Source organism: Vipera ursinii, assembly GCF_947247035.1.
Source record: "Vipera ursinii genome assembly, chromosome: 8".
NCBI lineage: Eukaryota > Metazoa > Chordata > Lepidosauria > Squamata > Viperidae > Vipera > Vipera ursinii.
In genome coordinates, this window is record NC_139519.1 from 8,565,212 (window position 1) to 8,578,646 (window position 13,435).

Here is a 13,435-nt window from a genome sequence, read left to right on the forward strand (position 1 = left end):
CCGGTCTCCGCCCTCCACCACCCCCCCCCCGCCTTCGGCTTGGCGCTGGCGCCCGGGGAAGCTAGCTTTAGCCCGCCTTAAAGAGGCCGCCCCGCGCTTTCTGATTGGCTTCCGTCACGCCTGCGCGCGCCCAGGAGAAGACAAGCCCCAGGCGTCGGCCGCCCCTCGCTTCGATTCCCCACGGTCACGTGCTCCATCTGCGGGCAATGGGGGTTCCCCGTCTCCTCTTTCCTCGCCGCCATTTTGATGGGGAAGGAGGGTTGCTAGGAGACGGGCAGGTAGTGCCTGATCTGGGCCGGCGAGAAGAAAGAGGTTGCCTCGCCGTCCGGGGACGGAGCGGAGGAGCCTCTTCTTGGGAGCGCTTCGCCTTCGCCTTCCCCGCCCCCCTTACGGCCTCAAGGGGGTCTGTCCTCGCCCAAAAAACTGGAGCGCGTCCCGGGGGTCCTGCTTCCCTGCCCCTCTGGATGCCGCCCCCCCCACACTGCCTTCCCTCTCGCGCACAGACGGATCCAGAGCCCCCTCCACGTCACGGAGGCGTTGGAGTTGTAGGGCAGGGGTCCTCAAACTTGGCCACTTTAAGACTTTTGGACTTCAACTCCCAGAATTCCCCAGCCAGGCTGGGGAATTCTGGGAGTTGAAGTCCAGAAGTCTTAAAGTGGCCAAGTTTGAGGACCCCTCTTGTACAGGGTAGAGGGCCCCTCGTGCTTTGGGGGCTGGCCATGGGCCTGGCATCAGCTTGAGAAGGGGCCCCCCAGGGTGGCTTTTGCAATAATGATCTTAGGGTTGTCCATCTGGAAAAGGGCTGCCCTCCCCCCCCCCCATCCCCATCTGTCCTTGCCGGCTGCCAGGTATAATTCCTAGCAACCCCACGGAAGTGGCATCTGCCCAAACGGGCGCTGGCTTAGCCGAAGCTTTCGCGCCTGCAATAGATGCCAAGGCTTTGAGCCCGCAGTTGTTGCTGCTTTTCAGCCCCCATCGCCAGACCGTTATCTTCCCTTTCCAAAATGATCCACTGGAGCATCCCTAATGTCACTACTACTCAGTTCTGATATTATTTCTGATGCAATCTTTTTAACCTTTCAAATTTCCTCCATGCTTTCTCTGCAGAAGGTAGGGTTGCCCGTGGTTACAAGGATGAAAATGGAACCCTCCTCTCGTGGGTTGTCATTTTTATTTTATTTTTATTTTTTAACCTTAGAACTGAGCATCTTTTTAGACTTTGCTGGGCCAATCGCCTTGGAAGTCTATTGGCTTGATAAATGTAAGAAAAGTTATAGGCAGAAATCCTACAAATCTGCTTGAAATCATTTTTTTCTTTCTTTGTCAAAGAAGGGGAGGCTTCATATTTAAATTTAAGGAAAGCAGTCTATACTTTTATAAGAAGCAAAATGTTTTGGGGGAATATCTATAATAGATATGTTTAATGCATTATACATGTACAGAAAACTTAAGAATCTGTGTCAAATTGACTGTCATTTCATAGGCTGCAGGCAGCAATGTTTATTTTAAGACATTTTAAAATATATTTTGGGAAGTGCTGCTTTGAAAATAGATCTCAAACCCAGAAAATATATAGCCACTGACTGCATATTGTTGCATATCACTTATTAACTAGTTTGTGGAGTACTATATTGTATAAAATCAGTACACCAGCAACTTATTCCATTTATCATATATAATCCACTGCTTAGGATGTGAACGAGTTGTCCTTTTAAAGCTGGACACTGCAGTTCTTTTAAGAGGGTGGCTTCAGAGTTCCAGGGGATGTAGCTGATGTTGCACATCAGAAGCACAAGCAAAAATTTTCTGTTCTTTAGATGGGGGTAATGATTACACAATATAGCCTAATATAGCCTTAAAATAGAAGGAGGGAGTGTTTAGATACATTCACTACCTTGCGTTATCTATAAAAATATTAAAGGTGAAATAAAAAAGTGGGGAATTTGATAGTTGAAAATTGCCAATTTGCAGCTGAATTGGCAACATAAACCTGAGTCTTGTAAAACTGATACATCATTGTTTTGTTCACAGATTGATCCTTACTTGTAACAAAGTAAGGATTTTGCTTATCAGTGGAATGTGCTCAGAGACAGTAACCTAAGTGCAGCCAGGAGAGGAAAAATCCAGCAAAATGTTTTTGAGGTATTTAAGTTGTGGGCTTTAATATGTACATGATGAATTGATTAATAATTCTCCTGTATATAAAATATTTGGAGACATTCTGATTAGTGCAGGTTCGAGTCCCACCAGGCTCAAGGTTGACTCAGCCTTCCATCCTTCCCAGGTAGGTCAAATGAGGACCCAGATTGTTGGGGGCAATTAAGCTGACTTTGTAATAATGCCGCTTGGGGTGTGTGTGAAAGCCCTAACAAGCAGGCATATACATAGAATGAAGGCTACTGCTTAGATTGTAAGCCGCCCTGAGTCTTCGGAGAAGGGCGGGATATAAATGGAATTTTAAAAAAAAGTTTGCAAGCTTAACATCCTCATCTCAGCAAGCAGCAATACTTAGCCAAACTTGGATGATCTCAACAAACTAAACAGTATAATCTGGGTTAGTACTTGGACGTGATACTACTAGGGACTGAAGTCTAGGTAGGTAGTTGGAAAAAAAATGGAAGAAAGCAGTGACAAACCACTTCAATATTATTGCCCAACCACCAGGGCAGGTGTCTTCTGTTGGAGGAGTCAAGCTTGACTCAAAAGTGATTTTTCCCCCCAGTTTTTCCAGGACCCATTGAACAGAAAAGGAGGATGTTCTTAATGTTGATGCCACAAGGTATGTTTTCTTCAGATGAAAATATCAGGAATCAGAAAGATCTTCAGGTTTAGAAGACTTAATTCTACTTTGGTAAAAGTAAAATAGTTTCAACCATATCATCCTCAAGGCAAAACTCACAGTATTTGAAAGTGGGAAACAGAAAGTAAAGAGTCTTTATGTAGATAAGTAAATAATTTAATATTTTGTTAACAGCTATTTTTTTAAAAAAATGTTTTATCTAGCAGCTGGAAAGCTTGAAGTATCAAAGGTAAAACCCCTGTATGAAGTTGCATAAAACAGGTACTTCTCACAAGCTTACTGGATTTTTCTCCATCTTTCCTGATGAAGACTTCCTGAAAAGTTTTGCACATTGTTTTGTAAACCTTCAGTCATTACTTTTGTATAATTTGAAAGGACGTGTAGTTCATTGAGAGAAAATTAAAAATCACTTAGAGCAAGTTGGCATTCAATGCACAATATTTTAATCAGTTTGATATAAAAAAATGTTACTTTTCTTTTTTTAAAAAATACATAGGTTTTAAATAATATACATGGCTGCCATCTTCTGTTTTAAAAGTAAAACTACATCTAAAGTTAAAAGGTCAATGTTGAACAAAGAAATAGATAATTAAACCCCCACTATATTGTTCAATCATTTACAACAAGGTTGCTTGTCCTTGGTTAGTCCTGAGTTCAAAGGGCTCCTGCTCCAGGATGCTCCTTGATTGCTCTTGTCCTCCTCCACGTTATCACATTGTGTAATAGACTGCCTTTCCAGCTCTCTTCCCACATTACCTATCACCTAGCAATATTTTATTAAAAAAGCAAACCTGGGGATGCAAAAAACTGAAAGTGACCTTGCATTTAATTACTGTATGCATAATTATATGTATGGCATCAACCCACTGAGTAAACAAGGCCACCATCTAAGATTCTCACCCATGAATTCCACAGCTAATAGAGGGCACTGGGGTAGAGACTAGGAAAAGAAGTCCTAGCCATTTGCCATTTAAACAATATCAAGTTTAAAGCTACTTATAGAATGCATTCCGTTTATTGCCTTTTGCTGTTTTACTGAATAATTGTATTTTTAATTACACGTCTAACCCTCATGACACCTCTTAGACTAAAAGCAAATCAGAAAATACAATTTCTTACAGAACTTGTTTTGTTCAAGACTCTCTGCTCTGCTCTCTCAAAATAGATCACTACAGCATATTTTTTTCCTTTGTAATAAAACTTTTTTAAAGAGTTCAAAACATGAAGGATATTTCCTTTCAGATTCATGCTGGGAGTAAAAAAAATACAATTCAGTTGTCATAATAGAAGTTTATTTTTACAAATAACAAGTCACATGACATAATTTATATTCTTTGTTTCATCAAGTATTCTTACACCTGAATTATTTAAATACTGAGATAGGGGGGAAACCCCAATTTTCCAAGTGTCATAAATTAAAATCCAAAACAATATTTGCTTACAATTGGTCAGTTTTGCTTTTTCCTTGTCACTGGATAAGCACTTCTGGCATAAACTACAGAAATGGTATCTTCTTTGCACATTCTTACAAATATCCATAGTGCAGTTGCACACAGTGTAGTCCCCAACCTCCTTACAGCCTTTAATATGATGTCTACAAGCTTTGCCCACTGAACTCAGTAGACCCAACTGCACATCCAATCTGCCAGACACCATTTCAGATAACCGTTTGAACTGTCAAACTAAATTGATGCTCCTTTGTCTCTGAGTGAACTTAGCTCCACATCAAAAGGAAACTCATATTTAAGTACAGTAATTGTATTAAATAGCTAGATGCTTATTTAGAACAGGAATTTGTATTGCTGTAGTGAAGGTAATGGAAAAGACAACAGGAATCTCTCCTATTTACTTAATTTTATCTTCAAATTTTGAAGTGTAGACATTGATCTGGCTGTCAGAATTTAGAGCAGCTGCAGGAACATTCCCTTGGCCAGAGATTCACCACCTCCTTATAATTCTGGGAAGACTGATGTATTCAAACAGCTAGTCCCTAAGCAGAAGTTAGGAAGTGATGCCACAAGAACTACATCATATTGCATCAATCTTCTTTCAAGTGAAAAACAAAATCACACAGTACAAGACTAGACTGTTCAACTTTGGCCTTTTTAGAAACAAAGAAGAATCATTTTGATATATTCGTAACATGCCGAGGATGAAACTAGCCAAAGTAACACAAGAGCGAAATGGGGGATCCCCAGCTCAGGCTAATTTGGTCACAATTACATTTAAAAGCTTTTTCTATATGGACTGTTATTTATTTATTTACTAATTTATACAGCTGCTCATGTCACAAAACAAGTGACTCTGGGAGATGTAAAGCAAAACTAAATACCTAAAACAATTATCATTGTTAAAAATTTCAACAACAAAGCTTAAGAAAAATAGTAGGCAGGCAAAGAGATATTATTAATAATAACAGAGACGCCTCATTAGCTGACCAGTCTCCTGGGCTCCCCAGGCCTCCTGACAACCAAGTCTTGATGGAACATTGGAAGCTCAGAAATATGGAACCAACTTCATGCCAGGATGGACATTATGCCACCATATGTGCGCCACAGCAGAAAAGGTCCACCACCTATGGCAGGGTATGCCAACCTTGGCAACTTCTGAACTTCAAGCCATTGGGCTGCCTGGGCAATTCTGGGAGTTGAAGTCCCCAGGTCTTAAAGTTGCCCCTGGCCTGGGGCCTGCCAAATGCAGTTCCCAAGACAATGGAATCTCTAAATGCCCTCTCAGCTTCCTCTGCTGGGACAGACAGATGTAACTGAGGAGAGGTGGTCACGTGCCATGTAGGGCTTTAAAGGTCAACATCAGCACCTTGAATTGGACAACCTAGGAATCAGTGCATCCTGTTAAGCAGAATATGTAATATGTGTCCTCCCAGAATATAGATAAGATGCTTTTAAGAATGATAATGCGGCAACAGAGAGAAAACTAAAGGTAACTACTGGACAAAGTGAACCAGGTGCCTGTCGGCAACGTAGACTAACTCAAGGTAACAGTGATGATTTGATCAAGCAGCATATTCAGCCTCTATTCAAAATAGCAATAAGGGTCATGCAGAGTAGTAAACATGGCAGTTTCTGTTTATCATAGCCATATTAGGTCAAATGAAAGATGCTACTGGGGCTCCTCTAAATGTAACACAGCACTTTACAATATAGTTTAGTGAGGAAATTCAATGCCTCTTTAGCAGCATTTCACTTTATGAATCTCACCTAAGGACCTCAAATTTCTAGGCGTGCTTAAAGATTGCTCTTTTACAGGACTTGCAGAAAAGGCTAAACAGTAGATTTTATAAGGTTATATTTGAAAAACTCCTGCACAGCCATTTGAATGCACTGCATTTTGAAAACATCCATTGCATTAAATTGGAGGCTAATAGCTAGCTATCATCATTATATTCCATAGGGGCTTGAATTGCAAGCATCTCAGAGTGACTGATTCCTCTTATCTGAGCAGGCTACTGCAATCAACCATTCAAGAGCCAAAGTTAAGCAAAACATCCTCCTAATTATTCGCAATGGCATATATAATCTTATAAAATGGTGAGCAAGTGATATGGGTTGAGTTGGTAATCTGCACTTCATCCTCCACTGTTGCTCCAATGGGTCTCCCATCTTTTCCTTTTAAGAAGACTTGTGTATAAATCGAAATTATATGCATAGCATCCCTAAGCATAGCCCGAAGAAGCAACATGAAGACTGTGAAAACCACCAGCTGAATTTTCAGTAGGTTTAGGAGGTATAGATTAGACTTCCCAGAACAGCTTTCCACTTGATCCTTATCTTAAACCAATGAGAAAAAGATAGATCTGCCACACTCACACAATTAACTCAATCATAGCTGCCAATGCCAAGTTACATGGATCATCCTGAAGTACTACATACTTTTCAGTTACACTTTATTGAAAAGAGTAAACTAATTTATGTTAGGCAGATGTGGACCCCAGGTTGATGCAACCATAGTTTTTTCATACAATCTATGAGAGAAGGAAGAGACAGACTGCTGAGAGCTTCTGAACAGATCAAATTTGATTATGCAAAAGAATGTCTTTGTGGATAAAAATGCAAAGTATAGATAAACAAAAGTCTTTGGGATTTGCTACCTCCATATTCAAGTCCCATCTGATGCTCCATTGGTGTTCCAAAGAAAAGGGGAATCTGTACAACTTATCCATAATATAGAACAGAATTATTCAGATGCATGGAGATTCTGCAAAGTTTGGCTTAAAAAGTTATTTCCCTAGCTTTACTGAAAAGAACTGAGTTTCCTTTTGCTGATACGAGCATAACAGTTTTAAATGTTTAAAGAGGATCTGTGATGTGAATAATGTGCTACACACTTAAGCTGACAGGCTTGATCTTATCAATATGATAATATATCAGTTCACCTAGTGACTCTGGGAAATTTAATCCTGCAATAAATCTCTCCAGCAAATTCTCCAAATCTAGGCTTCATTTCCATAAACAATCCCGAGACCTTCACACCAGCCAGAGGATGCAATTCAACTACTTAATACATCATTTCTTTCCAGATATAAATAGACTCCACATTGGCCAGATTTATCCTACACAAAATCAACTTGCAAAGTAGCAGCTGTGTGGGCCAGCTTTTGTGTGAATCTTCTGAAGGAAATTTAAAAAAGGAGACGTTAAAGGGAAGGCTGAAAAAGATGCACTTTTCAAAACAAAGAGGGGAAGGGGGCATTGAAAGGAGTCCAAAATGTATCTTCCAGGATGGTCTTTCTTTTTTTCTTTCTTAGAGTCCTAAATACTTTATATATAACAATGCCATTTGACTAAAGGAATTTTAAGTCAAATTGTCTCCACGTACATTCCTACGCAAACTAGAGCCAACTGCATCAATTGGTATGAGTTTTCAATATAACAGGTTATTTCATATTTAGATGTTGTACGTGCCACAAAAAGCACTTGTCCTTTCTCACACATGTGATTTAGAAGAACCCAGAATCACAGGATGGAAAAGACCTCAGAGGTCTTCTAGTCCAACCCATGCTTAAGGTCGATTTCTCCCAAGTTACAGCTCTCTAATTTGCTATAATTTTTAATTCTGGTTTTCCAGCAGCCAACTAAATTTGGAGTCACTCCAACCAACCAATTAAATGACCCAAAATGGATGCAGGGCTTAAAATTTAAAATATCACAGTCCTTAGTAAGTGGGGGGTGGGGGGTGGGAAAAAAAGGCATCCTGCTAGCCAATTTGCTGGTATTTGTGTAACTTAAAGGGATGTGCACCAAGCTATTCGTGCCCAAGAAGGAAGCAAGAATAACACAACAACAGAAAATTAGAAGCCTTTCTTCATCGATTCCATGAAAACGTGGGGGGGAGGGGGAGGGAGAAAGGGGGGTAGTAGGGAGAGACAAATGCTGTTGTTACCTTAAGAAATGATCCCCCAGTCATTTAACGCTAGAGAGAAAAGTTGTCAGCCTGTGCAGGTCAGTTGAACAAGAGATCTAAGAAGCAGGTTGAATAAACATGCCCCTTCCCGGAATCCTTGACGAAAAAAACTATGCTTAGCAGAGTCCACAGACCTACAGTTTCCCAACAGCATGCCTCTATCCGAGCTGGATTTTTCCCGAGTATACAGTCAGCAGCACCATGATACTGAATCCCGTCAACAGTCCGGCATTCTGAATCGCAAATGCAATCAAAGCACTTCCACTCCGTTCATCTTCTTTGCTGACTTCGTTCATCTCTGGGAACTTACAGACCAAGGAAATTAGTTAGAGTGGCTTTTCTTTTTTTGTTGTTTTATTTTGTTCTACAGCAAATGCAAAAAAATTTTCTTGCAAGTTTGTAAATCAAACAAGATTGATTCTAAACGGGCACGATGCAAAATAAATAAGTCATTTTATAAAACACGGATATTGTTAGAGGTCTGGAGGCTAAAACATATAAGGAATAAGGAGCGGTTGCTGGAATTGGGTATGTGTAGTTTAATGAAGAGAAAGACGAGGGGTGACATGATAGCAGTCTTCCAATATCTCAGGGGTTGCCCCAAAGAAGAGGGAGTCAAGCTATTCTCCAAAGCGCCCAAAGGCAGGACAAGAAGCAACGGATGGAAACTAGTCGAGGAGAGAAGCAACCTAGAACTAAGGAGAAACTTCCTGACAGTTAGAACAATTAACCAGTGGAAGAACCTGCCTCCAGAAGTGGTGAATGCTCCAACACTGGAAGTTTTTAAGAAGAGACTGGACAGCCATTTGCCTGAAATAGTATAGGGTTTCCTGCCTCAGCAGGGGGTTGGACTAGATGACCTCCAAGGTCCCTTCCAACTTATTATTATTATTATTATTATTATTATTATTATTATTATTATTATTATATTATTATTATTATTATTATTATTATTTATTATTATTATTATAATATTATCATCATCATCATCATCTGTGATCAGACATTAGGCAAAGGCTTAGCTCAGGGGTCTTCAAACTTGACCCTTTATGACTTGTGGACTTCAACTTACAAGTCATAAAAGGGCCAGGTTTGAAGACCCCTGGCTTAGCTTCTCACGAATGAAGGCAAATATATGTGTCCCAGGATAATGTTGCGGGCTCCAATCCGAGACGGTCACCGGGACCCAAGGTTTACTCTTCCAAGCTTGCAGACTTGGAACTTCAGGGAACTTCTCTCTCCCAGAATGTGTACTTCTTTCTACATTCTGGTAGAGAAGAGTTCCCTGGGCATGGGTTCCAGCATGAGTCCAAAAGCCCAGAAGACTAAATCTCGGAACCCGGTGACCGACCACGCTTAGCATTTGTTGCTTGTTAAGCATGTTAAAGAAGCAAAGCTAAAAAAAGTGACTTTTTGGCCAATTCTTGGTTTGTTTGGCTTCTTTTTTTCAGCTGTGCTTCCATCTTTATAGAATTTTTAAGAGACTTGTGCAGGGCATATAAACAAACCAGGAGAGTGATTGCAAGCCATGCACCTTTTTTTACAGATCATGCCTATTTACAGTTGCAATCGATGAATCAAACCCAAACTATGATTTCAAAGCAATGCTTATTAACCTTAAAACAAAGAATAGTTTACCCACCAACCCCTCCATGTTGCTTTGAATAATGTCTGAACAGACTGAAACACCCTGAAGGACTTAATTTGTACTTATGACTAAAGAATGAGATTCAGTCTAGCCCAATTTGTTGGACTGGGGCTGTTGATGGGGCTCCCACTAATGACTTTGCACTAAGAAAAAAAAGTAAGTTTGGGGTGTAAAAGGTTGCAGTCCAGCATCCATAGATGGTCCTTGGCAACCTCGGGTATCTTCTAGTGAACTAGGCCAAAACTATGGGCTCATATTTTGCATTTTGGGGAGAGCGTAACAAGACTTGTTACTTTTCCTTTCTTCAAGTAGAGTGATTATTTATATCCTAAACCCCAGGAAGTCCTTTAGAACAGTTGGGTTTTCCTGTACATCTTTACTCTTTCCTTTTTCTTTCTTCGCTTTCATTAGAGCTTGAAATTGGCTCCTTAATTCAGGTTTTGCCCCAAACAGTACTCTTCATGAAAGAGTCAAGATCTGTTTGTGCAAGAAGATTCAGGCTCAGACTAAAATAAGCAGAACAGCCTTACTCTCCTGGCTAAAGGGGAATTATACTTTTGTATCCAACCTATCAGAAGGAAGCCAGGTGAAACTACCTGGTTTCCTTTACCTGCCTACTGCCACTTACCATGTCAGCCAACGCAATGTAGAGAAACATCCCGCCAGCTAGAGCGAAGATCCACTCGGCTGAGAAGTGGCTACCAGCCAATATCCCAAAGCCCAGGCCCAGGTAGCAGCAGCAAGCTGAGAGGAAGTTGAAGAAGAGCGCTTGCTGGATTGTCATCCCAGCATTCAGCAGAATGACAAAGTCTCCTGCAAGGTGAACCACAATTCGAAAAGAAGGTTAGAAGGAGGGGTTGCATTTGAAGCGAACAGAATCAAAGACTGAAGATCTGCTGTCCAAGAACATTGATCCAGAAGCATTTTGCGTTTTCAAATCCTCTCTCTCCTATGATTAACCCTATGTTTCTGCTGCTTTGTTGAGATGACCAATGTCTTGGTCTAAGGCCAGGGCTCTTCAAACCTGGCCCTTTTATGACTTGTGGGCTTCAACTCCCAGAATTCCTCAGTCCACGTGTCATTAAAGGGCCAAGTTTGAAGAGCCCTGGTCTAAGTAATAATGTTTTGATGATTAGCTGTGTTACATATTATGTAACTCAACATGCACCACCGTCCCATTATACAAATACAGGTAATTCTCGACTTACAAAAGTTCATTTAGTGACCCTTCAAAATTATCAACAGCAGTGAGAAAAGTAACTTATGACTGTTTTTCATACTTATGACTGTTGCAGCAACCCCATGATCAAGTCAAAATTTGGCTTTGACAAGTGATTCATATTTATGACGGTTGCAATGTCTGGGGGACACACAATCCCCTTCTGCAACCTTCTCACAAGCTAAGTCAACGGGGAAGCCAGATTCACTTAACCGTGTTACTAACTAAACCACTGCAGTGATTCACTTAACAACTGTGGCAAGAAAAGTCATAATATGGGACAAAATTCATTTAATAAATGTCTCGCTTAGCCACAGAAAGTTTGGGCTCAATTGTGGTCATAGGTCAGGGACTACTTGTAGAGAAAGCTATCTTTGGTCTGCTAGTTTTAGTGTCTGATTTGCAAAACGTTTTTGCAAAACATTTTGTGTATTCAACAAGCGTGACTCAGCACATCCTTAAAGTTTGGAGCAAATATTCATACAGCCATCATGGCTTAGCTGCTACTGATACATGATCTTTAATGAACTTGCTAATTCTGAAAGGTCGAAATAAGTAATAAACTAAATAATAAAACCATCCATGCCAACACTGGTATCCTCTACGGCAGAGTTCGTCAAACTTGGCCCTTTTATGACTTGTGGACTTCAACTCCCAGAATTCCTCAGCCAGAGTGCCTGGCTGAGGAATTCTGGGAATTGAAGTCCACTAGTCATAAAAGGGCCAAGTTTGAAGAGCCCTGCTCTATGGCCCTGAATCATCAAAACTGGTATTTATGCACAGAAATATGACAATATGTTAATATAGACGAATGCATATCACGGAAGGACCCATCAATAGGTCCACCTTTTCTGCACTGTGTATAAGTTTTAGAAATCTCTGGTCATTTTTCTTGTGTTCCTACTTTTATTCTGATTGTTCCTTAATAAGAATTCCACTACGTGCATCCCTAAAAGGAATTCTTCTGTATTTTTCTAGCTGTAAAGCAGAAATAATGCAGCAACACACCTAGCTCATGCGGGAATTCTTCACAAAGAATGGCCACAGAGGTGCTGATGCCTTGAAAGACGGAGACAGTGAAGGAGGCACCAATAGCCAGCCCATCAATGAAATTGTGAAGGCCGTCACTCAAGGTTATCATCCAAGCCAGCGTACCAATGTCTGAATAACGCACCCCTTTCAACCAATAGCACATGCTTTGAGATGCTTGGAGGTCCTGGGAAAAAAAGTATATTAAGAAAAGCTGAAAATTCCTTATCATCTCATGACAGGTAAATAAAAAATCCTACATGGACCCAATAGAAGAGAGTATTTGTAGCTCGGGATTGAACTTGTGTGCTCTCTGAGCTTGGTTATTTTCTTGCAGACATTTCATTGCCTAATTAGGTAATATCATCAAAGCAATTGAGTGTGGGATTTGCTCGTCTTTTTTTTTTAATATAGGGTTGGTGGTGGTGTGATTTTCTCCGTGGCAGTTCCTTGATTAAGATATTGTTTTTTGCTTGGTTGTTTGTCAAATGTTAATCCGTTATATGTAACTATTAGCTACTGGAGGGGATGTGTTCTAGTCTTTCCCTCTTAGCTTTTTTATACTCTCTTTTGAATGGTGTGTAAATGCGATTCACTTCTACCCCCCGTGGATAGGGCTCGCAACTTGGGAGTCCTCCTAGATTCACGGCTAACCCTGGAAGACCATATAGTGGCCGTGACTAGGGGGGCCTTCGCCCAGGTTCGCCTGGTGCACCAGTTGCGACCCTATCTGGACCGGGATGCCCTGTGCACGGTCACTCATGCGCTCGTGACCTCTCGCCTTGACTACTGTAATGCTCTCTACATGGGGCTTCCCTTGAAGACCACTCGGAGGCTCCAACTGGTACAGAATGCGGCCGCGAGAGTTGTCTTGGGAGTTTCCCGGTACTCCCATGTTACACCTTTGCTCCGCGAGCTGCATTGGCTACCAGTTGTCTTCCGGGTGAGGTTCAAGGTCTTGGTTATGATCTTCAAGTCCTTACATGGCATGGGTCCGGGTTACCTCAGGGACCACCTGCTGCCGGCGTCAACTCCCCTCCGCCCTGTGCGTTCCCACAGAGAGGGCCTCCTCAGGGTGCCTCCGGTCAGAGAATGCCGACTGGTGGCCCCCAGGGGGAGGGCCTTCTCTGTGGGCGCTCCGGCACTTTGGAATCAACTGCCGGTGGAGCTCCGGATGACATCAGACCTCCGAACCTTCCGTCGCGGCCTGAAGACCCATTTATTCGAATTAGCTGGTCTGGCCTGATGGGGGAATATGGGTTTTTAAAATAGTTGTTTTTATTATTGTATTATTGTTTTTATTTGGGCATTGGTTTAA

The 13,435-nt window shown here is 41.4% G+C and overlaps 1 protein-coding gene and 1 long non-coding RNA gene across 5 annotated transcripts in view; one reads left to right on the plus strand and one right to left on the minus strand.

Annotated features, from left to right (window-relative positions):
- The first annotated feature begins 753 nt into the window (after nt 1-753).
- Nucleotides 754-3,204, plus strand: LOC310643728. Of its 2 annotated transcripts, none has more exons than XR_014493129.1 (4): nt 754-1,261; nt 2,032-2,142; nt 2,723-2,779; nt 3,004-3,204. It is a non-coding gene; the product is annotated as an uncharacterized lncRNA (long non-coding RNA). The 2 variants fall into 2 exon arrangements; XR_014493130.1 differs by having other exon boundaries at nt 3,007-3,018.
- A 4,992-nt stretch (nt 3,205-8,196) lies between these two features.
- The window catches only part of SLC39A14 (solute carrier family 39 member 14), a 35,351-nt gene continuing 30,112 nt past the window's right edge, over nt 8,197-13,435 (minus strand). For all 3 annotated transcript variants that reach the window (XM_083368256.1, XM_083368258.1, XM_083368257.1), the window contains exons 7-9: nt 12,097-12,304; nt 10,498-10,682; nt 8,197-8,526 (exon numbers count right to left, since the gene is read on the minus strand). In XM_083368256.1, the coding sequence (XP_083224382.1) occupies nt 8,380-8,526; nt 10,498-10,682; nt 12,097-12,304 (540 nt within the window). In that variant the 3' untranslated portion in view covers nt 8,197-8,379. The remainder of the gene's footprint in view (nt 8,527-10,497; nt 10,683-12,096; nt 12,305-13,435) is intronic.